The sequence below is a fragment of the Pempheris klunzingeri genome, chromosome 17 (genome assembly GCF_042242105.1).
Source record: "Pempheris klunzingeri isolate RE-2024b chromosome 17, fPemKlu1.hap1, whole genome shotgun sequence".
Classification (NCBI taxonomy): domain Eukaryota; kingdom Metazoa; phylum Chordata; class Actinopteri; order Acropomatiformes; family Pempheridae; genus Pempheris; species Pempheris klunzingeri.
Window position 1 is genome coordinate 17,585,715 of NC_092028.1, and position 27,063 is coordinate 17,612,777.

A 27,063-nucleotide genomic window follows, 5' to 3' on the forward strand; every position below is an offset into this window, starting at 1 on the left:
AGTGAGCAGTGGAGGAAAGTAACAGTCTTTCACAATTTCACAAACAAGACCTAATAGCCATTTTTTTAAATCTTGAAAAAAACATTAGCCCCATCTTTATCAGCTTCAATATGAACATTGATGTATCAGTAATTATAATTCACTGAAAGAGCATCATTCTGAAATGGGTCATTCTGAGTAGTGGGTACTTTTACTTTCAGAACTTCAAATATATTTTAATGCTAATACTTTTGTACTGAAGTTTACTAAAGTAACAGATGGCTTATAATAGAGGAGTTCTCACTGTGGAATTGCCAATTTTACTTACATTACAGGTGTTAAGTACTTCTCCCGTGGGTATGAGGAAACCCTGGGGGACAGTGCAACATGTCTTATACTGTTTTGGCCTGTTACAACCAATTCAAATCCAACAGAAGTCAAATCTGACTTGTCTGAAACATTTAACATTCACACTCAAATACATAGTTCATTGACACTAATACAAACTAGACAAAAGTGAGTAATTGTGCGCATTTGTGCATCTTTATTGGAAAAAGACTTTAGATTTTTAGATTAGTGTTACTATCCAACACAACATATATTTGGGTTAAAGGCCATACATCACCCCTGTATGCCCCACTATGGTTGTGTTCATAAGGTTCACACTCCATGCTGACCCTTGTAGTAAAGTGTAGACTCTCTATATTCAGTAAGAATGCAAATTCTCTGAGAAATATAGTGTATAATAGTAGAACTGTTCATGTTACTAGTTTTTATTTTCTTTTGAGAAAAATGCAAGTTACAGAAGTCATTAGATGGGAAAAGTTCTTGCTAAATTCTTTAATTCATTCTTATTCAACCCCTATATTTAATCACACAGATTTAGATATGTGATATTCAGCTCTTTGGCAGGGAGATCTTAACGTCAAAGATCACGTCAACCTTTATGTCAATCAAAGCTGAGGTTCCAACAGAGGCCCCTGTGGTCAGAGAAGTCTGCACATGCACTGGTCCCACTGGATGCTTCGTATCTGTGCATGCTGTTACAGAATATTTATGGACCAAGTTCACTTTTGTGGGTTGGGTCATGTAGGTTATGCTTTTTTATCACTGACTACATACATACATACGCCACGTAACCACTAGGTGGTAGGCTTTAATTGATCATACTAAAAGAGTTGAACTTCCACAAAGTACAGTATACCTTCAAAATGTGCTGTTTAGTTTGTATTCCTAAGATGCCACATTTTCAATTAAGCTGCAATCATGTGCTGACAATTTTTCATATTGAATAATTCCATCTACAAGACAGAGGAAGCATCTGTCATAAACAGCACCCAACAATGACTGACACCAAGAAAAAGCAATAACAAATGGGCCTTGTCAACAAAGGCGGCTACTTAAGAATGAAGCACAACTTTGCGCCATTCAGAATAACATTTATGTACTTTTTTTTAATTTGGCCATCATTTCCAGACAGCCCTGAATGGGAGGTGTCACTATCAAAACAACGTCATCGATCCATCCCGTGGTTAAAATCTAAAACTCACCCCTGCGGGACGCGCCGGGCTCCAAACCAGGCGCCCCCAACGTGCTCTGAAACTAGCGTAATGACGTAACGTCTTTGTGTTGGCAAATCACGGAGCACGCTGGGCGGGCATTGTGAAGCTGTAGTTGAGTGTTAGCAGGCTAACTAGAGAAAGAAAGCTAACTAATCGTGAGAGTGGAAGTGGAGCTAACGCTAAAGGAAAAGGCAACTGTCAAAGCAGCAAGGGGAGCAGAAATTTTAGGGAAGTGATTATTTAGCTAGATGACTACAATGACAGATTTGTAGCTAGCTGATCAAAGACCGTGTTTGTCAGATGCCCGAGGAGCATTTTGGATACTACATCGATTGTCCCATTTCCAAACGGAAACCATTTCTGGACAGACAGTTCGTGCTAGCTAGCTAGCTAAGTGAATCATCCAGGAGACTTTTCATTGTCACGTATAACGTTAAACCCAAACTGAATGTTTTGTCTGTCATGAGTCCGGCCGGGTGCTCCCATGTGAACGGTTATAAGGTGGATAATTGGAAACAAAATCTTCGAGTCATATACCAATGCTTTGTTTGGAGTGGTACTGCTGAGACGAGGAGACGCAAGGTAAAAACACAGGAACTGCAACGTTAGCTTCAGAAACAAAAGTGAAATAATGTTAATGTGGCACGGGCAGACACAGGAGTGGAGTGGAAATGATGTCCCACATGAAGCACAATCATTGAACGGGTTGAACAAAACGAGGGTCTCAGTGAAACTGTACTCTTGCAGCAGTAAGGTTGCTAGTAGGAGTTAGCCAGCTAGGTTACCACCGGTGAGTTAGCTAGCAAGGCTGCTTGAACTGCAGAGACTGGCTGCTGCTGCTGCTGCTGCTGCTGCTTTGAAACCTTAACTGCAACATTTAATTCATCTTAATTAGCCGAAGCAGTGTTTGTTCAACCTTTTTTTTTTTTTTTTGTCGTGAGTGAGTGGGTGAGGTTAGCTGAGCTGTTCTGTTGGGAGGATGCCGAGCAGTTAGCTAGATGGCTAAACTTGGGTTTATGGGGAGTTGTGGCCATGAGCTACCATTAACGTTGCCACACCAAATGGACCTATTGTGTCTCCCCACACGCACACACCGGGTCCACAGATTAGCGGTCCTCTCGTGGGCATCCCAGGTCAATGTGGTGTGTTTTTTCTTCTTCTGCACTCGTCAATACCTCACGAGTTTGGATGCTGGGACGTCAGCTGATTACTTTATTGCCAATTTCTTTTTGGGCTCATCCCACACCTGCTCGGCCTGCACAGCTCCGAATAGCTCTCTATAATGTGATGTCATCACTGGACTGTGTTGCAGTGTTTTCACCCTTTCTGCCTTTTTTGTCAGCATAAACATCTTTTCATATTTGTTTTTGTGCCATGATGTTAATTATGAAAAACCTAACCTTAATTTTTAAAAATTTTTTTTTTTACTGTGGATTAGCAACAATTTGTAGGTTGCCTGACTTCTTACCAGAAATCCATGCCTCTCTTATATATGTCATACATTTTTATGTCGTTGTGATAAAATAGGTGCTTCAGAGTGATGCAGGATGGACAGAGCTGGTGAGTTGATGCTTATCCCCTCCTCATCTTCCCTGACACACTGTAGGTAGTTCAGATGGATTAAAGCTGGCTTGCTTTCTCTCCTCTTGCTCACCCACCTGTGTGCCTCAGCGCCTTCTCATTTAATGAACTGAATATTAGATGTAAACTTATGTAGTGGAAGAATTCAGCCCCATCCTTGTTCCTGTTGTGATAATTCATGCCTTTTACACCCTGAAGCAGGCTTACAGGAGAATTTAAAAGTGTAAGAGTGTAAAGAAAAACGTATGGGACAGTCTTAAAAGGTTATCAGACAGTGTAGAGGGTGGCAAAAAATTGACCTGCATTTTATGAATGTTAATTTTGCACGTCCAGATTCTTTCTCACACTCTTTCTGACAGGAATGCAATCAGCAGGATCTAAGTCAGTCCGTCACGGAGAGTAGACTAGTCAGAGGTGCTTTGTATTACTCACTTCTAAGCATCTCACGATGTTCTGCTCACCATCCCTGCCAACCTCACACCAAGATGATGTCCTCTACAAACCGTGCATCAGCAGCAACAACCACTTTTCACCTAAGATTTTTCATATTGAGAGAAACACCGTGACAATATATGAGGCGTAGGGTGAAATTTCTCCTTCCTGTTTTTCTACCATGCCATGTACCTGGTGGCATGCTGCTTGAATAATTGTCCTTCCGATTTATAGTCCGCTGCTGTCATAGCTGCCAAGGTGAGGTGGCATTCAAAGTAGGAAGTGCATCTAACGATTATTTTTGTGACGCATTAAACTGGCACTTATTTTCTCAATTAATCGTTCGTTGCATGAAAGATTAGAAAACAATGAAAAATGATTATCGTAGAGCCGAAGCTGACCTCATCAGATCTCTTGGTTTGTCTGACTTATTCTCCAAACCCAAAAATATTCAATTTATTATGATCTAAAAACAAGAAAATCCACAAATGTTCCCATCCAAGAACCTGGAACAGTCGACTTTCCCTTTGTCAGACTAGTTTCTGCCGGCTAATCATTGCAGCCAATTAATCGACTAATCGTTGCAGCTCTAATTCAAAGACAATCTTGCATTGAAACCATTTAGATTGTGCTGTTCATCATCTATCAGTTCACTTTTTGGTCATACAAATGAGCACCACCTAGTCTCTCTCACATGCCACTGCATCACAATACACCTGTGGCCTTGGGAATCTTGAAGTAATATTACATAACTGACAAAGGGCCTTGCTCTGTCTCTGTCGTTGAAAAAAGTGCTGTGTAATACTGGTACTGCATCCTAATAGTGAAGTCTTAGATCCGTTCTTACTTTTGCAGGTATATTTTTGGCTGTAATGCAAGTCAAAAGAGATGGACAAGCCTGTTTTTATTCATTTATATCAGAAATGCAGCTGTGTGTATTTTTTTCTTTTTTCTGTGCAAAGCAAATTTAATCGACAAATAGCATTTAAGATACGTTTTTCTTACGAGAGCCGTCCTTGTAGCTTTGCTTATGATTATGTTGTTCAACAGCTGTCTAACATCTGTTACGGTGTGTACCTTGTGGTTCTGCTCTGCCCATCTGGACCCGAACACTGATGGTACAGGTGACTAATACGGGGAGAGAGGAGACAACATTGGCAACTGAATTAAGTGTTCTCTCTATTGCCTAATTGCAATCCAAGACAGCTATATGGGCGTATGAGTCTTGTGTCTCACACCCCCGTTTCTGAGGATCTTCAGCGCCTAACTAATCTGACATGCAGAGCAGGTGTAGTGCTGCTCCAGTGGTACACAGGCACCGCGCTCTCCTGGGGTTAGGCAGTCTTGGTTTTTGTTCGGCGCTGAATTATGAGCTAGAAGACGAGGTGCCTTTTAACATCACACGCTGGTATCTTAACATTGTGGGATAAAAAGGCATCCGCAAACCCCACGTCTGTCCTTGCAATGTCAAAATCGTTCTTTGAATAGATGATTGTGGCATCTGAACATTAGCATGGTTGATAAAACAAAAGCTTGTCACTGCACTGCGTACCAGTTATGTGTCTTACAGTAGTACTACAGTGGCAAATACGAGGCAAGCTCTATAGTGAAAGATGCACCGTCTGCATAGAGGGAAGTTGAAAGACATTCCCATTCAGAGTCTGAGGGATAAAAAAAGATTCGTTTTGACGTTTTATTCAAACTTGGTTTCATTAGCCAGTGCCTTTTATTCTGACGTGCTGTTTTTCACTTCTTTTTTTTTTTTTTTTTCCTCATTTCATTTTCCCTTTTCTGTAGTCTGTCCTCAGCAGCCTCACTGCAAGCTGTCATCCTCTCCACCTCAGGCTAAAATCAATTCCCTGGCAATGTGCAGGAACAGTGGTGGAGAATGTGTCACCTGCTCTGCATGCACAATCTAAACCCCACATGGGTAACAAATGGCAGATTGAATGGCAGAGATGGGGAGTTTACAGAGATGACATCATGCTCTATTGTGGGTTGGGATCTGCTATCATGTATTAGGAAACATTAGGACGATAATTCTTTTGGCATGTTGGTCCTAGATGAATGCTCCATTAGCTGTGGATGAGCATGTAGATTACTACTAACGCAGTATGTGTGACTGTGCAAACTGGAAATGGCACACAGTTAGCTACAATGAATTATGGATTGAATTTGATGGCAAATTTGATATTGTTGTGGACTCCTTTAGGTCTCGAGCTTGATGTCCTTTTGCGTAAATAGGTCTCAATTGCCTGTGTGCGCAAACACAAGCCATACCCAGATAATTTCATAATTGCGTATGACAGAAGTGCTCCATTGGAAAAAACAATCAAATGCAAAATGAGCAGTATATTAAAGATGTCGCACTACGGTAGATGTCAAGCATGCAATAGTTTTTTTTTCCTCTTTGATGCTAATGGACATTAAATCCAGACTTCTAGCCCTTACGTGGTTTTTCTTTTGTTCATCTGTGCTTCATTACATTCTGGTCTCATCGAGGTGTGCTACATGTCAAGGGCTGTCAGTTAGAAAAAGGGTTTTGATTGGCCATGCTATGTAGCCAGAGGGGCTGCACCCACTGTCAGTTTGAGTCATGTAACAAAAATCGGCTGCATTTCATTTTGCAGTGGAGGAACTACTTTTCCGATGCACTTCCCCCTTCCATCTTCCTGGGTCTTTACTTCGACCCCCGACTCTTAATCTATTATTACCGTGTATGTTTAGTGTCCAGTTGCTTGAGTACAGTACGTGAGCCTTACTGCGCCTTTGTTTGAACAGATTTCTCATGTTTTCCCTCTTAATTGAGATTCGCTTACCATTTAAACAGACCTGCACGGAGGGACGTCAGCAGAGTTGGTAGACAGAAACCTGCCCTTGCTTTGAACAGATGAATTCCTCTTTGCGCCCCAACTCCAGTCATATTTATAATTTATAGTTTGTGAATGGCTATGGCGGTGGATGGGCAGTATGAATATTCATGAAGGGCATGGTTATTTATTTTTGGTCGCTGCTCCATCCAGCCAGATTTACTATCTGAGGTTCTGTGTCTACTAAAACACTGCAACCATGAAGGAATCTGCTATGCAATTAAATCAGAGCCATTATCTTAGGTTGACTGGAAATTGGAGGAGATGAAAGTACAGTGGGTGGGGTTGGCAGAATTTAACAGCCATAACTGCTTTGAAGAATTTGCTGTCACTTTGATTAAAGGGGTAAGGGTCATGATTAGAGAGCTGACTGAACTCAACTTTTTTTTATCTTCTAGTTTTGATAAATCATATATGATCAGAGGAACCCTAACCCCCCCCACCCCCACCCCCCCATACACTTTCCCACGAGTGCAAAGTCCCTTTCTGCTTGTGATGAGGGAAGATGAGAGAGAGAAATGGTTTGCTAGACACTACTGTGTATTTTCAGAGGTAGGAAAATGCATCTTTTTTTCAAGGATGACACATTTATTTCCTTCTGTCACTCTTTTCTCCCTCTTGTTCTTTCACTGCACACACACACACACACACACACACAAAACGCAGTGAGGCTCGGCCAATCCGAGAGCGCGGCTGATTCCTGTGCTGTGAGCAGATCTCTTTGTCAGATCAGTCTCCCATCACATCACAGGCCTGCTCCCTGACTCATCAGCATACGTTCGTAGCATCAGGATCTATTCCTTCAGCCTCTTCATAGCTCTTGCTTGTTCCTCTTGTGTGCTCACTCCCACGCTTTTTTCCTCCTCCTTTTTCTTGCTTTCACTTTTTTTTCTATTTGCAAACCTGTATCAGCCCGCAGTTCTCGTTGCCTTTTGAATTTCCTCTTGAGTTTGTGCGAATAAATGCGTGTATTTACCTTTTGATAAATGATACTGTAGTTGTTAAAAGTGTAATTGCACAAAATTCGTTGTATTGTTAAACTGCCCTGCTAGAATATCATTTTCTGTTCAGAGGTTTTCACCTGAATTTTTTTTTGATCCTGTGAAATTCATGGCCAAGCCTGTAATCCTCTCATTTCCCCCTCTTCCCATCATCCCTCTGCCTCGTAGACAACACTCACTGGGTTTGGTGATGTCAGATGTTGGTTTCTGGCTCTCATCCAGCCCTATTTCTTCCACGTCTGAGCGCTCTTTGTCACTCCCAGATCTTGTCTAATGTGGCTTTCGGTCTGTCAGTCACTCTGGCTGTGGCTCAGTGACTCAGACTAAACAAATGGCACAAGGTCTGTAACCTCCCAGAGTAATCGCTTTCCTGGTGTGTCACCTTGTGGTGTCCCTTCCGCGTGCTATTACCTCCCAGTTTTTCAGCCACAGAGAAACTAGCTGCCCATTGACCGTCAGCATGACGGTATGAAGGCGCTGTAATGTACCTGAGATCTTCATCATTAGTTGGTTTCTGACTGTGCTGGGTGTGCGCTGCCCTGGTGCTTTTATCCTCGCTGTTTATTTCAGATCAGAGATGCTAAGGAAGAGAAAATGCTTTGGTGGCTGTCAGTGAGAGCTTGATCTCTTTGTATGCTTTAGAAATCTTCCACTAGAGAGCAATCCTGGTCAAGAAGAGAGGTGACATAGGCACATAAATGAGATAGGTTGTAAATGAGGTGGGTGGGATGCTGCATTAGGCTGGTAAATGATAGTGTTAAACATTGCCTTCGAGAAGACTCGTGCATTTGTTCTATTTTTGGGCGGTTTGTTTATGTTTATGTATTATGTGCGATCACAGTGTGAGCTCTATAAGGCTTGGTAAACATCTTAAATTTGAAAATGCATGTGACTGAGGACGAGCATGACTTTACATTTTGATTAAGCTCATCTCTGTGTAAACCGTGTCAAGCTCTCCTCTCATTTGACTGTCCAACAGGCTCTGGAAAGACGTTTCTGCTACAAAGCATGCTGGTCATGGCCTGAGCCAGCCAATGAGGCTGCTGTCCAGCCCTCCCTTAGTACCACCATCTGGCTAATGGGCTGTCAATCACTCTCCAGGGGCCGGCCAAGCCCAAAACCAAGAGGCAATCAATCTCTTCCAGTGTGGACACTCAATTATTCCCCATTGTTAAAACCTAGGACCCAAGTGACAGCTTTTCTCGGGACAGGGCATTTTGTCTGGAAATGGTTCGCTGTCCATGGGAAGAAAGGAAAAGAATGTGGCATTAGACCTTGGAAAGATCATTTATTACTTAGGTTTACTCCATACTCAATTTTAAAGACTCTGTAGTGCACTAATAGCCCCACTGCGGCTCTGTTCTGTAGGTAGTGCTCACAGACTTGCCTCGAGGCATTAAAGGCTCTGTGGGTCCTGATTGGTGCTATGGGGATAAAGAGAAGACAAAGGATAAGAAATCAACTTGCGATCTGATGAGATCTCAGTCCAAGGGGACCACTGAGAAGCTTTGTGTGATGGGTGACAGTCATGTGCGCGTGTGTGTTTGTGTTTCAGTGCAGCAGGGTGGTTGTGGGCATCTGGTAGCTGTAAGGTCTGACAAATGATCAGGCAGCCTTTTGTTAAGCTGGAGCTAGATTGTCAACCATCTGTGCAGACAAACACAAACACACAGCCATCTGCAAGATCTTCCCTTTTGCCATACATGGTAGTCAGTGTTTTTATTTGCAGCATTGGTCAGTCTACACACTGGTGAGTTGGATGATTGTTGTGTGACTCATGACTCCTTTATGAGGCCGTATGGCTCTTTTCTAAGCATGTGTGCTCTGAACACGGACAAATTGTAGCATAAGCCATGATTTTTCATTGTATGTTTGTGGGTGGAAACCCTTCTGCTCCCTTTTCTTTTTGCTCCTACACCTCCTGTTCTCTGGAAATCAAGAAAACACATTTTTCATTATGGCATTAAAGCTTCTTTGCAGTGAGGATCTCAGTTTAGTTCCACTCCTTCCACATTTTATTCAGTTTTATTTCTTTTTCTGGAGATGGCAAAAAGCTAGACTCCATAGGCCGGGGCTCAGGGTTTAGCTATGATGTCCTTATAGCAGTGTGTGACAGTATGAGGCCAAACTACACACTCCAGCAATCCCTCATCTCTTCTACAACTCGGATTCATTTGGATGTAGTGGGAATACATCCTCACACAAAGACCACATAGCATGTCATTGTCAGCAGAGGTTACAATGAGCTGATGGAGGACGGAAGTGACAAGAGAATAGAGTAAGTTTCACATTGTGTGTGTCTCTTGGGCATCTTACTGAGCCTGCGATTTGCGGGCAATGCATTGTCACGTGCAGATAGAGGGGCATGAAGGAAGGGGGCTGAGGAGCGGGGGTAACAACCCGCCAAGGCACTGACAGGCAGCGCTGCAGCCCCACGGGGTCACTCGGCAGCACGGTTCTGGAGCATCACCATCAGTCTACGTCCCCAGCCTCCCTCAGCTTGTTCATATTAGATATAGAATCAGAAAGGATGTGTGTGTGTCTGAGTACTCATAGTAAATGCCTAACTATGTCTGTGTGTATATGCTTTTGGAGAGATTATGTGCGTCTTTTTATGCATATTTATAGAATGCACAATGCATGTCGGCCATTGTCAATTTTGTCGGTGTGTGTGTGTGTGGGGGGAGAGGCATGAACGAGCTTATGAGTGTGAGGCAGCATGGTGAGTCACTGCTCTCATATAGCTTTGCTCTCTACTCTGTATTGACTCCCTCTCCCCTCCCCTTCCCTCCCTGGTCCGGTCTTTGCAGCAGCAGGAGCGTGCTCAGTAGAGCCAGACCTTTGTCCACATCATAATCGTCGGCGGCGTCATTCTCTCTCCTCCTTAGTTACAGCTCATCATATTACGGGCTCTGTTTGCATTATTCCCCCCCTCAGCATTTATGTTAATGCATTTATATATTCAGTTAGACTGAAAGAATGCAGTAGGAGATGGAGAAGCTGAATATGAGGCATGGCAGTTGCTTAACTTAGATTTATATGCATGCAGCGAGAACACTAGAGGATTCATACTGCAGTTGTTGGACCCAGGTCGCTCTTAGCTGACAGCCACTCACCGACACAGTGGGCCCACCAAACATGTAATGCTGTCTTATCTTCACATTAAGGACGTATTGGAGATCTTTTCATCCTGCTAATACCTTTCTGCATCTGCTCTTCCATCATTCAACAGCTTTGTACATTAGTGGGTCACTCCCCTGGACACAGAGCCTCAAAGAGCACATCCCAGATGGGAGGCGCAGCACGAATGTGAGCTTGCTACCTGTCCGACACTTGTTCCAGTCATCTGAGCCAGCGGCTGATCAATAGCTGACCTAATAGAACATTAAAAGCCCGGGGCACAGAGAGATACAGGACTGCTGACACTGAGGAATAGACAGGCGGAGAGCACAGGGAAGCCGAGGAAGGGCTTGAGTACAGATAGATTTTCTGCCCGCTAAAGGGGTTTTGCGGCATGCGAGGGTGAGGAGGAGGCCAAGGCTCGGCATTGGCTGTGCGTCTTCTTTTGGATTTGGAGTTCTGGTGCAGTATAGGATGAGTTGGGACTTAACACATCACTGCTTAGGAAGGATAGGCTTAAAGAAGAAGCTACAACATATCTAGGAATTCAGCTGAAATCAGCCAGTCTTTTTCCCTTTTGCTAATGCATGTAGGATTTCATGTAGACTCCATCCCTTTTTATCCCTTCTTTTCTCCTGGCATGTCAGTGACGCAAGCGCTACCTTAAAAGTTCTAAGAGTTTGCTGTAGATGTCTGTTTTGATCCTGGTTTTTGTGTCAACAATTTGTTTCTTCCCATTGCTCTCCGTATGTGCCTCTTGGAAAAGCACGCCTTGCTGATTTGGTGCTGCCCCTTCTCGCACACACACATTCAGAGCTGGTTGGCTAACGGACCAATATGAATACAAACAGAGCTTAGGGTCTGCGACCCTGAATATCCCCTCTACTGCAATGTCATCACAATCAAGCACACGCCGACTAATGCTCAGCCAAAACACAGACCTGACTCCGAGTTTTGCGGCCTGTCAGTGGCAGCACATATGTCTGCTGCTTCATATGACACCCATATCCCTAGTATACCACGAGCAAATGGATATTGAATTACTTGTGTAGCTGCTGTTACATCGTCCATACAAATAGAGGTCCACATGGGACTGTTATTTCAATCTTGCACCCGCCTGCTTGTGCAGAATTTCCAACCATTTCCGCCCACTTCCACAGATGATCCCAGTCACAGACATGCAGATTTTCACCATCGTAGCATTTGTCTGTCTTCTCCCACAGAGAAAATAACAAACATATGTATTTAATCTAAAGAATTGCGCATGGAGTTACTCAACATCTTATTTGGCTATTTTTAGAAGACATGTGCTTAGCTCAGGCAGGGGAAACCAATAGTGGATAAAAACATGATGACTGGTATCTGTATTTTTGTTTCCTAGAGTAAGCTGTTGTAGCAACATGAATAAGACCAGCAGTATTAGTGTTATTGTTGATATATTAATAATAATAAAATGCTGATCAGGGATAGAAAGTTAATTTAATGTTTTTTTTCCAACTGTAGAAGAAGGAAAAACAAAATCTTTACAGGTGTCTTCAGCAGCAGTATATTTGGATTGTGCAGTTCACGTTCAGAACCAGATCCTAATTTTTTCCTCTTTTAACACTGCCAACCTTTTGTCAACATTTGTGTTGGTTGTTGTGGTTACCACGAACTCCCAAACAAATCCTCCCAAAACCCCAAGATGTTGTGGCCTTGGATGATGAGGTTTTGTCATACTGTGTGAGTTATTTAGTGCGTTAGTCATTGCTTTATTGCCACCTAAGTGGTATTAGTTTTAGCGATGTAGTCACCCTGTGGCACAGGCTGTTCTGTGCTATGTGTCATACAGAGACAAGGAAGTGAAACTGACTGGCACAATCTATTTTATCTTTCAGCAACAATACGCTTCAATGCTGTTCAGGTGGTGTCAGGTTATATTATTGTACCTGTAGTCCAAAAATGACAATAGGCAGGCAGTACAGTACAGGGACGCTGAGTTCATGTCCAATAGCTTAAGCTAGGTGTGTGGGAGTGTGCGAGTCAGTCTCATGAGCTGGTTTCACACAGTGTACCCAAAACTGAAATCTAGTAAAACCTCTCCAGCCAATAACTTCTTTCTCGTTTTGTTTCTCCTCACCTTTGCTTTACACCTCCTTTCCGTCTGTCTACTCTCTGTGAGTGGGCGAGTCATTGCAGCAGGTCTGTGCCCTGAAAGGCTTTGATTAGATCGCTCTGTCTTTCCTCTTCATTTAATTTCTCCGTCTCACGGCGGCCCAGCTGACTACTTTCTGCTGTACTTTCACTCACATTACCAACAGAACTGTTCGGTGAAAGCAACTTAGTCATCGCTAAAAGCGTTTGTATTTGCCGATGTACTAATTGTCTTTAAAATGACCTATTCCTTATGTATTTTTAGTAAACAGTCAGCATGCTGTACATTTTATTAAAGGGTCAAAAGTGAAATGGATTTTGGAGCTTTCCTAATACTTCCTTATCATATCTTCCAATGCTCGTTCCAGGTGACAAGTTCACATCTTCAGACTCAGACTTGTGTTCACCATGTCCACACTTGTCTGCCACTCTACCACTCCCATTTCCGTACAGTTGTTTATGGGCTCTCAGACTACAATAACAACCCTTCTCTGTGCTCCCCTTTCTCACAGTTCTTGCTAAATCTTTTTATATAGGCACTGTAACCACCAAATACGACCTGAACTGTGCATAAGGTGGGGGCCCTGTGCTCCTGTGTAGCCCCCGTAGGGCTCGTTTTTGCGGGTTTGCCAAAGATTTCAGCCATTCAAATGTTCAATTTCAGCAATTACAACTCCAGCTGCTGTTGGTGTGTGCTTCAGACCGTTTCTGCTTGCCTTCTCGAGTGTGCCTTGCCAAGCATTAAATCCCATCATGCCCTGCATGTGTTATAGGGCGAAAGATTCGGTGTGAAAATATGTTGTTATTTAACTGCATTGGATTTGTCAGCAGTCCCAGCAATCTTAAGTCTGTCTTCATATCAGGTCTATTCAAGCACCGTGTCCTCCGAAGTGTTTGTGTGACTGACTGGAAGATAGAAATCTAATTCAACTGGCAGGGAGTTCCACTCCGACTGCCTGTGCCTGTCTACATTATAGTAAAAGGCTCTAACCTGCTGCAGAGAATTTTTCTCACCGCACTGACTGTCCTCTCCTCATTCTCATTTCCATTCCCCTTTGTCCTCCCCCAACCACCCCCCCCCCCCCTCTCCCTTTTGGACCGTCTCTCCAGGCCAAGTCGTGTATCTGTCACATGTGTGGCGCCCACCTGAACCGACTCCACTCTTGTCTCTACTGCGTCTTTTTTGGCTGTTTTACGAAGAAACACATCCACGAGCACGCCAAAAACAAGAGGCATAATCTAGGTAAGCCGCACACTCGCTCACAACTGTCAGAGAAATCATTCTGCAACCAATCTGAATTGGTTGCAGTATTGATAAAAACAGGAAATGGGTGTCTCTATATTTAGAAAAGTCTCACAACAGACATAAAACGATAGTTGATTAATGGCCATGTCAATATTTTGGCCCTCCCCACGTCCAAGGCTGTGTCCCATTACATCAGCCCTCACATTCACATGCACCCTTGTGGCCCACTGCAGCATCAGCTATTATCAGTGAAGGATTACAGCATTACTTTGGACAACTTCCTCCTCCGAGCAGACAGGGAGCTGAACCCCTCTCTAACCGCAGCACATTACCATTCTGGTGGGAGCGCCTTATCCAGTCAAATATCACGGGTTTAAGTTGGTGCACTCGCCTTCATACAGCAGCAGGGGAGGGGTAGACATTGCTAATCCACAGCTACCAGAAAGCCTAGCCTCAACCTTACATGCTAATTATGATAAATAAGACGGTGACACTAATGAGCAGGATTTTGATACTACCTTGACGAGGGCAACTAAATATGGAAACGGGAGATAGTAGGGTGGCGTGGTAGTTGTCTGAATGGCTTTAATTGATTTAATGCATTTCAACAGTTTGGTTACACACACGCATACCCCAAGTGCACGACTACAGCGTTAATTAGCTTTGAGCTTTACACAGGAGCCTCTCTGACACCGGCACTCTGTTCTTCTCCACCTCTAATCAAATTAATCCAAACTCCCTTGTCTGCTCGACTGCTAGATAGCAAGCTCCCTTTTCAGGACTCCTTTTACATCTTCATCGCTTTTTCCTAACAACCTCGCGGCTCAAGGCGTCTTTCACATCTCCTTCTTCCGCTTTTGTTTTCTAGCAACCTCACTCTCCAGACACTTCTCACATCTCCTCCTCATTTTCTTCTACCTCCCTGTCCTCACATTCTTTGTTCTTGTCCTTCATTCAAGTGAGCAAAATGCATGAATCCCTGCCTGTGCCTTGTGCAGCACTCATAGTCAACATCTTCTTCCTCTCGCTGCCTCTCGTGTTCCTCTGGTTTTTCTCTCTTAACCAGGTTGCTGCTGCCCAGACAGGAGCATCATATTCACTGCACAGCTGTCAGATTTGTCCATGGTTTAGCAGAGAAGAGAACGATTATCATGCTTTTCAATCTGTTATTGTTTTCCTGCATTATTTTTATTTATTTATTTTTTCCCATGCATTCTTATCTCACACATGCATGTAAGACACACACACACACACACACACACACAATAAAAGAAAAAGAAAACATGATACTGTGACGACAACATAACATACACCAGTCAGGCTTTCTGCATGATGTGTTAGCTCACTTTCTCAAGTGTGGGTTGCACCAAGAACAGAAAAATGTCCGTTTAAGCTAAAAATAGGTTGTCACGGCAACAGAGCTGAGGTATTGTTGCCGTGGAGTTTCAGAATGGAAGAGGATGGTGTATTAGTTGAAAGCCCAGGTGGGGGTGGGAAACAAATGCACCTACTCCATCAATGCTCCCCTCACATTTCTTTTAATTGTTCAGTGCAGGCAATGGAAGCATAATGTGGTGAGTGGAAAAAATACATGGCAGAGAAAGCACTTGTCTTGAGGCTGGCTGTGCCAGAGAGGTTGGACAGTGAAATAAAACCCAATGTGTGTTACTGTGGTGGAAAAATCTATTTGTAATTATGGTTCCATCTCTCTTGCTTCCCTCTCTTTCCCTCCTTCCTGCTTCCAGCGATAGACTTATTATACGGCGGAATATATTGTTTTGTGTGTCAAGACTACATATACGACAAAGACATGGAGCAGATTGCCAAAGAGGAACAGAGAAAAGCCTGGAAATTGCAAGGTACAGCATTTGTTTTTTGTTTTTTTGTCAGAGGACTTGATGCAGCTTTTGAAACGAGGCCACCTGATAAGTCAGTGCAGTCACTTTTGTGTTTCTTTGTATCCACAGGCATAGGGGAGAAATACACAACATGGGAGCCGACGAAGAGGGAGCTAGAATTATTACGACACAATCCAAAGCGGAGGAAAATCACTACGAACTGTACCATAGGTGGGCAATAGACTGCACTGTTCGATATGCACAGGTCTTCTTCCCCCTTGACAGTGCGAGTGTGCTGTGGGGATTCTTTCGAGCTCTGTGTGTGTCTCTACATGTGCCTATGCCGTAAGTGTACTTGGGATCACGCTTGCATTTAAGTGTGATAACTAAGGTCAGCAGGACCGGGCAGCCCCACAGGCAGTGCACCGCAAGAGGCAGAACACAGCGTTCTGTCTCTGATAGATGCACTCCACAGTGGGCCTGAATTTGTCTCTGTGTCTCCCCAGATCTTGTTTTCTCTCTGTACTATTTTCTCAGTGATCTGTTGCTTTGGTTTCTTCCTGCTATCTCAATTGTGTCCCTGATTTTCTACATGTACTTTTTCCGATTGTATCTCTCCCTTTTCCCGCTGTCTCCTGCCATCCCTCACCCCTTTGTGTCTTTTAAAGAGCTTGGTTGGTAGCCCTGATTGGGCAGTGGACTCTGTGTGTGTGCACACACCAGGACCAGTCTGAAGAGTTAGAGCTCTCGCTGAGCGCTCTCTTCCAGAACCAAACCTCGCTCAATTGGATTAGACCCAAGGGCCTCGCTGTGTCTCACCTGTTCTACTGGCCATCATTGGAGGGCTTTACTTTCTCACACTAAATGACTCCATTCACAGCTTTGGGGTCCGCTCCAGGATACACGCGGTTTCGCTGGCAGACCTGATCCAACACCATATTGTTAATTTTCCAGCCACACACAAAAAAAACTGAATATCAAAGTGGCGGTGGCTTCTGTGTTCACAAAGTATACAGCCATATCGAGATGTGTGTATTACAGGGTATATGTGTGGTTTCATATAGGCCTGCAACTACTAAATATTGATGTACTAGATATTGATACTGTGATATTGATTAAGCCTGCAATTATTTAACAGATTAAATGATTAATAGTTTGGCTTAAAAAATATGTCAAATAGTTCAAATGCACATTTCGATATCTTTAAAGGTGACTTTGGATTATTTTATTTGACTGACCAATAACCCGAAACCAAAATGTTCAGTCTACTATCACATAAGACAAAGAAAAGTGTCAAATCCACACATTTTAGAATATGTAACTAGGTTATTTTTGGTATTTTTGCTCAATGAATGACTTGAAAAATTAATTATCTATGAAAATTTCATCACTGTGTGTGATTCTTTTGGCTACCAATGTATTATTTAGTTATGCTCTCAAATTTTGTTGGTGTCTAATGGGTTTTTAGAGGTGAATTTAATCGCCTCCATTACCAGCAGTGTGAATCGTGTCATGTTTAATCTAGATTTCAAAGTCGTTCTCACTGTTCTTTGTCTCCTCTTGTCCTGCAGGTTTACGCGGGTTAATAAACCTGGGCAACACATGTTTCATGAACTGTATAGTTCAGGCCCTAACACACACACCACTGCTGCGAGACTTCTTTCTTTCCGACAGACACAAGTGCGAGATGCAATCAAACTCCTGTCTGGTGTGTGAGATGTCGCAGCTCTTTCAGGAGGTATGATGCACAGTCTACATGTGTGAACTCATTACATAGGTTTGTTTTAATCCACCAAAGAAGAGAAAAAGTTGTATTATTTAAAAATATATATATATATTTTTTTTTGCAATCAATACAAAATGAATGTTCTCTCACAGCATTAACCCGCTATTGTTTAGTCAAAAGAGGGAGGAGAGAAAAATCCTGTTTGAAAGGAATGAATGCAGTAATTATACCTTTTATTGAACCCGATCAGTCAGCGCACATACAGTATGTTGCACAGCCATGTGTAGCCTTTTAATACCAGCTCTTTGATACAAAAGTTTCTCTTTTTACATCTAACAAACTCATTGGCCTTGAATGTTACGTAATTTCTGCCTGGTATGCTCCCACACTGCCTCGCTTTTTTCTTACACCCTCTCACTTCCTAGTATATATGGGCCCACAGATGGCAAGTGGTGCTATAATGAGTTGAGTCATCTGCCCCCACCCCCTCCACACCACAACACACACACACACACACACACACACAGAGCCCTGCCCTGTCTCAGTTGGCTGAACCGTTCGGCTACATAACACATAAAGGAGGTAATGGCTCACCTCTATCACCAGGGAGGCCGACATTGATTGAGTATTCAGCTGTGTGAGACAGAGAATTCAGGGTCACTCATACAAGAAAAAATAATTTAATTATTCCCTAACACACAGAATCATGCCCAAGTCTTTTCTACCCCACACCTTGTCCCCAGCTCTCTAATTTCGTTACTTACTTCCACTCCCTTTCCCCGTGTGTGTGTGTTTTTTTTTTTTTTTTTAAACCCACTTCTATTTTGTCATCAAAAGCTGTCTTCTGACTTGGCGAGCGCACACACACACGCAGAGCTTTTTAGATGTCAAGGTGAGAGGCAGAGCCCGCTTTGATCAGCAGCTCGCTCTCCTCTCTCTATCCCCCGTTTCCTCCTCCTCTTGTAGGATCTTTCGTTTGTCAACCACCTTCAAACTGCCGGGAAGGAGCCGAGTTTGTAAGATTCGAGAGGCGCCTGCATGGCGTGTTTTTCCCTCTCAAAGCTCAATCAGAATTCAGAGAGAACTGTGGAGAATAAGGCGAGGTGTGTGCGACATCTACGTGTTGAGAGATGAGAGCCCTCTCTGGCATTAATGAGCTCTGGTTGGAACTTCATTGTAGCGTTCGCACCCTGCCACCTCTTTTGCTCCGCTCAGCTCTGATACTTTCCCATCCACATCTCATGACCCTGACCTGGATTGTCACTCAGTTGAAATCCCACGGTAACCCGAAGACTCTGCAACTCTTCACAGATGGATGTTTTTGCTCCAAATGCTCCCATTTTCCAGCCACTTTGTCCTCTCTGTCTTGCACCTCGCACTCCTCTCCACGGATGCGCTGTCATTAGAACTGGGGCTGTTAGGCGACATGAGGTGGAATTCATTCATATCTGTCTAAGCCTGTAGAAAGTAACAGCCAAGAGTCACAAAATCACCTCGACTGACAGTACATTTGTGTTCTGGTTCAGCAATAAGTTCTAGATGACAGTGAGCAATGTAGCTGTGAGATTGACAAAGGTGATGAAATATAATACACCCTGTAACACCTGGAAAAATAGGCTAACTGCCCTCTCATCCTCACCCCTACCCACCTCTTCCATCTTTCTTTTCTCGCTCTCAGTTCTACTCGGGCCACCGTTCGCCCCACATTCCCTTCCGGCTGCTGCACCTGGTATGGACTCACGCACGTCACCTCGCAGGCTACGAGCAGCAAGACGCCCACGAGTTCCTCATCGCAGCGTTGGATGTACTACACAGGCACTGCAAAGGGGACACCATCAGTAAGCTATATTACCAATCAAATTTCATCCCCAGTGTGCATACCACTACGTAATATTGCGATCAGTATGCAGTATATTTTTTGTTTTAAAGTTTCTTATATGTTATTCACTAAACACCAACAATGAATCGGTCCATAGTCTGAGCAGCACAACTTATAAACTGCTCTTTAATGAAGGCCAGACCTTCACTTGTAGGATCTCGTCTTTGTTGTTCTTGAATGCAATTAGTTCGAAGGGTTTACCTGTAAAACGCAGCAGCGTAGTGTCAGTTCAGACCGAGGAGTGTGGGACTGTGCCACCTGCTGCCTCTGAGCTCCAGCATATGGAGTTAAACCTTCGATCTACCCGCAGAGCAGTGCTTTACTTCACTGGAAACATACTGAAGGAGACTGACAATGCCGTGTGCCAAGGGGACAGCAAGCAAGCAAGCAGTGTGAGGAATGTCAATAGGCCCTGCTGCAGTGCAATGACAAGCTGACTCACCCACAGACCCTGCAGTGAGGCTTGCTTTGATAAGCTACAGAGAATCCAGATAGTTGTGAAGTGTCAGGGAGGCTCCGCTGCAGGGGAATGGTAAAGTGAGAAAGAGGGCCAGACTGAGTCCTTCAGAGGTGCTAAAGAGGTTGTTTGTGTCCTCTGTGTGTGTATTTATACTTTCTGCTCTTTGTGGTCCACAGGAGATGACAATGGAAAGAAGGCCAACAATCCAAACCACTGTAACTGCATCATTGACCAAATCTTCACCGGGGGCCTGCAATCAGATGTTACCTGTCAAGTTTGCCAGTACGTTTGTGTATCTAGTTTGTTTGTGCATAAAGAAGCTTAGGAAATTTGGAAAAGCGCAAAGTCCAACCTGAGAAGTCCATTCATCTTGATGGAGCATCACATCACCACCCATACCTCCTTTTCCTACATTTACTCATTCATCCATCATACATGCATCCTTGTTGTCCTCTGATGCCGTAGTCTCCCCTCACCGCCGGGCTGATCGATGTGGACACCACCTGTCCTCCCAGAGTGGGTGAACCACTGGTTGTGTCCTCTCCACTGCTCTTATTTAAAGGCCCGGCCCCTGCAGAGCTGCTGTAAGGGGGGTTGTCTAGACAGCAGCACAACCCAAGCGTTGCCTGCCTGCCCCCTAGAGCTGTCCTGTCACATTAACACTAGCACGCTGCACTGAACTGCAAAGCACCTCGCCCAGACTAGCAGGCAAGCCGAGTCCGGCTCAGTGCGATGTTACCTGCTCCCACCGTGAAAAGAGAGACTGCTGATGTAGAGCTAATGCTGCTGTCTTGTCTATGATTGTCTGTGAAAATTTAACCCCTTCATAATTATTAAGCAACTTTCCTGTTGACCACAGGTTACTGTGTAAGGCCTTGAGCAACAGAAAATGCATCCTTCAAAGGCTTCTTTGGGCAAAAATGGAGCAAAATTGGCGCCATATTACTGCCGAGTTACTCTCACCACCATAAATGTGTCTCCACTCCTTAATAGCCTCCTGCTGATACCGTTGGGTATTGCAGCAGCACAACTCATCTAATCAACAGTGATAATGTGCAGCAGCCCATCCCCTGTGCCCATATATTTTTGTGTACTGCATTCATTCTGCATTTGGAAGCCTCCATTTTTCTCAGGCCGCAGTCCATCTCAGTCATCGGGCCATAATAATACAAATTCCTTATGTGAAGCCAATTTTCTCTGATGTAACACTTCATTGAATTGCAAATGGACCTGGAAGAACAGTGTGGTTATTATGCACATGCACACACGCAATCTTCCAGCAGGCTTGAACAAAAACATGATCAGAATATACAGAGGCTGTTCTAATTCAAGCTTATGTATTGCCATCCATGTCATCATCCTTTCATCACCACCTGTAACAAGTGACACATAAACCTGCACACAACCACGCACTATTAATTAACCGTTGTAATTGGACTCCCTCTCCCCCCCCTTTTCCCCCCCCCTCTCCAGTGGGGTCTCCACGACGATAGATCCATTTTGGGACATAAGTCTGGACCTCCCTGGCTCATCCACGCCTTTCTGGCCCCTCAGCCCTGGAGGGGACGGCAGCACAGTCAACGGAGAGAGTCACCTGTCAGGGTCCACCACGCTCACAGACTGCCTACGCAGGTATATCCTCAGTCTCAGCTGACACCAGTCGGTCAGGTTGTCTTTAATTTTTTCCAACTATCCGATTTAAATTCATCTAAGTCGTCCAGTCATCTAAGCTGTAAAAGATTTAATGATGCTAAATCGCAGGTGCTTCTTGAAAAAACCCCAGAGGTCAGACGCCTTTGATGCACAGCTACTACTACTGATGTACAGTCACACTGATGGTGTTAAAATTAAAAACTAATCATGTTCATAACATTTGGAAAGGAGCTAGTGCCGCTTTCTCTATTATTTTTTTTTTTTTATTCGGCTTACTTTCCTGCATCCCTTACTCCACCTCTCCAAATTCATGGATATCAATTTCATTCATCCCTCCACTTGTACGAGGGATCTCATGTGGTGTCCGCTCAGGCACAACAACCCTGTTATCCCTCGATCTCATCTTCTCATCATCACCAGGTTGGCAGAGCAGGTGTGACCTCTCAAATCCCCTCTACTGCCTCTTCATTCTTGCAATTTCTTTTCCTCCTCTCCTTACTTTATTGCATTCCCTCCCCTCTCCACCTAATTCCTTTTCCCCCATGCCCTCACTCTCTACCACTCGCACTCCTCCCCCTCTATTTCTCTCGCCTCCTTCCCTCCTGACTTTTTTTTTTTTTGTACTGCAGCTCCTCACACACCCCTAGTTGCTGCAGCAAGTCTCTTAAAGGTACAGAACTGGTTGGTGCTGTTGCCGTGGTGATAGAGGCGTTGGCAATACCAGCAGGGCTCTGCGTTGGGCTTGCTGACACACACACACACACACACACACAGTGGTTGCACCAAAACTCTGCAGGCAGATTTGATGCACAAGCTCTCATACACCTACAGAAACTTCTTGCTGGAGCTGTAGGACTGAAAGTAGGTCAGGGTTAGGGTGCAGTGTGCAAAAGGCGAGATCAAAGGGCGGATGCAACATAACTAAAGAAAATAGAACCATGGAAATTTTCTTCCTCTTTACCCCAGGTTTTACTTCCTGTCTATGTTCGCCCACCTTCTCTGCTCTCACACACCCTCTCTTCTTCTCTTTTATTCCATCCCTCTCTCTGCAGGTTCACGCGCCCCGAGCATCTAGGAAGCAGTGCCAAAATCAAGTGTGGCGGTTGCCATAGTTACCAAGAGTCCACCAAACAGCTGACAATGAAGAAGCTCCCCATCGTAGCATGTTTCCATCTCAAAGTGAGTCAGCCGGCGACACCGTGCTGCCAATTATCACTTGTTACATCATTTGTCACTGTCTGACAATCTGATTATTTAAGGGCACATGGAGCTTTTACCATTCACACATCTAATTTTGTCAGTTGTAACTACAAAACTGCAGATACAGCAGTGTCTTGTAAACAGGACCATATGATTTGGCTTAAAGATCAGCAAATGTGGATGTTTTTTTTTTTTTAATCCTCTCTAATTTTTATGTTTCTTTAAAAACTGCATTCTTCCTTATTGCAATAGTATATGATTGTTTCTCTAAGCGTGTATGCAGCCTCACATCTGATGGAGGCCAAGTTCAGATTTTTGCAGTGACTTAACTATCTGGTACATTGCTTGTGCGTAGGTGCGTTCATAATTTGATTCGGTTGTTGGTGCATTACCTCCTACTGTGCAGCCCTTTCACACAGCTTCCCAGGACACCTGTGATTTTAATGACTCGTACCATCCTCGACTGTCCATGTTTTATTTATCTTAACAGTATCTGAGGCCCATAACGTATTTATGATATTCATGGGAACAGGCTGCAAGAAGAGTGTCTTAGATCAATCCAAGCCTGTTATTATCTTGTTATGAATGTGTAAATGTGTGACAGCCAGGGTGGAAAACATGCATTTTCGCCTTTCACTCGCTGTGTTTTTATTTTGGACGTTGTAACAATGACACCTTTTATTTCTAAATATGTGTCCTCTCCCCTTCCCCCACTCTCCCTCTCTTGCCATGTCTCTGCCCCTTCCCCCCTCACTCCTCTCTCATCCTCCCTCTCTGGCCGTCCCCAGCGGTTTGAGCACTCTGCTAAACTGCGGAGGAAGATCACTACATATGTTTCCTTCCCTCTAGAGTTGGACATGACGCCATTCATGGCATCCAGGTAAGCGTCCACCTACCAGCCCCTTAGCCTCTCTACCCATATAGTGAGTCTCATCCCGCTGGTATTCACATCCACATAGAAATAAGCACTGTTTATTCTAAACCCAGCAGAAGCCTATTAAACTAGTATGTAACCTGTTTATGTTTGCACGTGTACATACTGTATGATAACGCATAAGCACTGTGCACTCACAGCGATTGCACACATCTGCATCTGTGCCAAAACAGCTTTATAAAATGCTCCCTATAAATATATACTAGTGTCAGTAGAGCATGCAGCAGCAGTCTTGCCCCACCCCTGGCTGTAGCATCCATTCAGCTCTGTTCAGAGACAGAAAGATCATTAGAGGTGCAGGCAGGGAAGATATCAGCTTTCATAGGCTGGATCATTCTGCCACCTAGCGGATTTATGTGGCAGTGTAGCATGTTTACACATGCATGCATGCAGCATCATGAGTGCTAACATCTCGGTGTTATTTATCCTCCTCCCGCAGTAAAGAGAGCAGAATGAACGGGCAGTATCAACAGACGGTCGATGTATTAAACAACGACAATAAGTGAGTACCTTGGAAAACATGTCTCCTTTATTAACACTGCTGCTTCACACACCATATTAGAAACTCTGTCTAGCACAGCAGCACATGCTAATGACGTGGAGCATCCGTCTGTGACTTCCCCAAATGAAATCAATTTGAAGCCTATTAAAAGCTGCTTAGTTTTCTTCATCCTTGGCTGTTAACAATAACTTTAATTTTCCACGACATTTATGGGGAATTTACTGTCTCAATACAGCCGACCAGTTTCTTGTAGTAGAGTAGTATGCGTGGTGCGCCTGAATGAGGCCTCCAATCCAAAAAGAAGACCTGAAAGAGCAGCAGCACAAGGTTTAAGACCAATGAAGGCACCCATGTATGAGGAGGATGATTGGGGTTTATGAGGAAGCAAAGTCACGTCTCTTTGCCTTTTTATTCCAAGGTATTCCTTGTTTGCGGTGGTCAACCACCAAGGCACATTAGAGAGTGGCCACTACACCAGCTTCATCCGCCAGCACAAAGACCAGTGGTTCAAATGTGATGACGCCATAATCACCAAGGCCAGCATTAAGGATGTACTCGACAGTGAAGGGTAAGGATGGGAACAAGGCAGTGGCATTTCTAATTAATGTTTCACAGTATGAAATCTGAATCCAGTGTTTCTTTTTCCCTCAGGTATCTCTTATTCTACCATAAACAGTTCCTCGAGTATGAGTAGTCTTTGAGAGCACTGACCGTGAAGAACCACTGCTTCTGTTGAGAGAATCAAGGGACTGGGGACAGGATGAAACACAAACACACAAACCTACCTGAAACTCTTTGACTACCAGTCTGCTCCTCCAGCTCGGGAGGACGAAATAAATAGAAAAAAAAAAAGACGTGTGAAATCATGCAACCTTTCAAAAGAAAAGAAAAAAAAAAAAAAAACAAGCACTGAGCTACTTCTTGGCATCTACTTGACAAAACTGAATGAAGAGGAGAGGAGGAGGAGGATGAGGAAGAGTCGGGCGTGGTCAGTTCCAGGCTTGGGCAGAGGGAAGAGGCCCCACACCCCTCACTCTCTCTCCCTTCCCCCTTCCTGCTGCAGGGGCAGAGTGCGAGCGCGGCTGCCTGCCATGATGTTTGGGCACATCTGGATTTTTTTCTTACAGTATTCTGACCCCCCTCCACGCCCCTCCGCCCCCCACACACACCCCCTCCATTTCTCTCCCATGGTGCTCTCGTTTCAACTGACCAAGCATTTAACTTAGTCATGACGGAAGACAGTTCGTTGTCATATGCATATGGGACTGACCGCAAAAAAAAAAGAAAAAAAGAATAGAATCAACGTATTATGAACTTTGCAAGAACATTTTTAAAGGTATGGTTATGATTCTTATCATTTGTGACTTTAGTTATGAAATACTGTATGACTCTAGTATACATCTATTTTTTAAGAGCAAAGAAAACATGGGAGAGCTTAGAGACGCTGCCTTTGCCAGTTGCTGGGGAAGTGCTGCCATGGAAACTAAGCAGATTTGGACCTGAGTGTGCTCATGTTCCATTATTTACTGTGTTGATTGTTTTATTTTTAAGTCTGGTTGAGGGCAGGGAATATGTATTTTTTTAGCAACTCATTGAATTCTGAGTTTTTGTTTACTGTTCTTTTCAGTGTCTTTTTTTTTAAAGTTTTCAGTACAGTCATATGTCCCTCGCTGTCCTGGTACTGGAAATGTTTTTGGACGTATTATACTTTCATTCTTGTGGAATTGTTGGTATAATGATGGTGATGATTAAATTGGCTCACCTTTACTGTTTATGAATTGTATGTTGAATGTGAGCTTTGGGTTTCGTATGGCATTCTGAAGAGAAGACTCAATAACATGAGCTCCAGATGAGGTCCGATAATACACGAGAATGCCGTGGTCTCTCCTCGTTGAACAGCTTGAATGCTCTGTGCAAAAAAAAAAAAAAAAAAAGAAACAAAAAAAGAAAAAAAAGCCCACCTAACAACACTGCATGCGACTGGGCTCTCATGATCTTATAATCTGCCCTCAGTTATGCCTCAAGGCCTGCTGCCCATCACGACTTATGTTCTGCAGTTTGGGGATGGGAAGACGATCATGTGAGATGTATCCAGGGTAAAACACATCGCACGTGTATGGGCGCTGCGCGACCACAGCCTGGCTCTGAATCCATCAGTGTTAATCTTCTCCATGGCAACTGTGTGGCTGGTGTAGACCGGTGTGGTTCGTGGTGTGTCTTGCCTCTGCAGTGCAGTAAACCCAGTGCTCTATTCAATCAGTATGCTGTCAAGTCAGACTTTAGATAATGCACATACACATCAGGGTGTTGTGGTCTGTTTTGTTTGAATATCACTGATTGTGTATGTATAAAAAAATACAGAATAAAAAATACTCACTCATGTATAAGATGAGGGCTCTAACTTATCACAAAGTAATGCCACATAAAAACCACAACCCCTGGTTGTTTAGCTGCTCTGTGACTGAAAACAAACATGCATATCCTTCGGTCTGCTGCAGAACCTCAGCTAGAGGGCATTGGTGGCTTTCTGAACAGTAAAATCAAAGACTTGTGAAATGGTCGCACTATGGTTTTGATGTATCATGGAGCAGTTAAGACCACCCAAGGACATTCAGGGACGCAGCTGAAACGAAAAGGAAGAGGAGAGCTTCATTATCCGTTTCAGTGATTAAACTCAGAACAAAACTGGAATGAGTATGTGCTGTCTTTTGTCTCATCCTTCCATTCCCACTTTCCGGCACGAGGACAATTAATTTCCCAGAATTGGGAAGTGCTGTATTATCTGCCCCATACTAACCCAAATGAGTGGTGTCAGTGTGCTTCAAGGAGCATGTGTCGCTGCCAGTGTGTTCTTATGGTAGAACAAGAAGGCACTGAAAAGAAAACGGGACCTTTTTATGGCCAAAAGTTGATGTATTGAATACAGTGAGCTTGTCTAGGCTTTACA

The 27,063-nt window shown here is 43.9% G+C and overlaps 1 protein-coding gene across 2 annotated transcripts; it reads left to right on the top strand.

The window, feature by feature from the left end:
* Nucleotides 1-1,708: 1,708 nt before the first annotated feature.
* Nucleotides 1,709-26,807, top strand: LOC139217058 (ubiquitin carboxyl-terminal hydrolase 22-like). Of its 2 annotated transcripts, XM_070848331.1 has the most exons (14): nt 1,709-2,123; nt 3,069-3,101; nt 13,789-13,921; nt 15,670-15,783; nt 15,892-15,993; nt 17,334-17,500; nt 19,167-19,326; nt 20,004-20,109; nt 21,301-21,459; nt 22,533-22,659; nt 23,469-23,560; nt 24,054-24,116; nt 24,535-24,684; nt 24,768-26,807. In XM_070848331.1, exons 1-14 carry the CDS (start codon nt 2,004-2,006, stop codon nt 24,808-24,810), a joined length of 1,569 nt encoding a protein of 522 aa, XP_070704432.1. In that variant the 5' UTR covers nt 1,709-2,003; the 3' UTR covers nt 24,811-26,807. The 2 variants fall into 2 exon arrangements, with proteins under 2 accessions (XP_070704432.1, XP_070704433.1); XM_070848332.1 differs by lacking the exon at nt 3,069-3,101.
* Nucleotides 26,808-27,063: the final 256 nt, after the last annotated feature.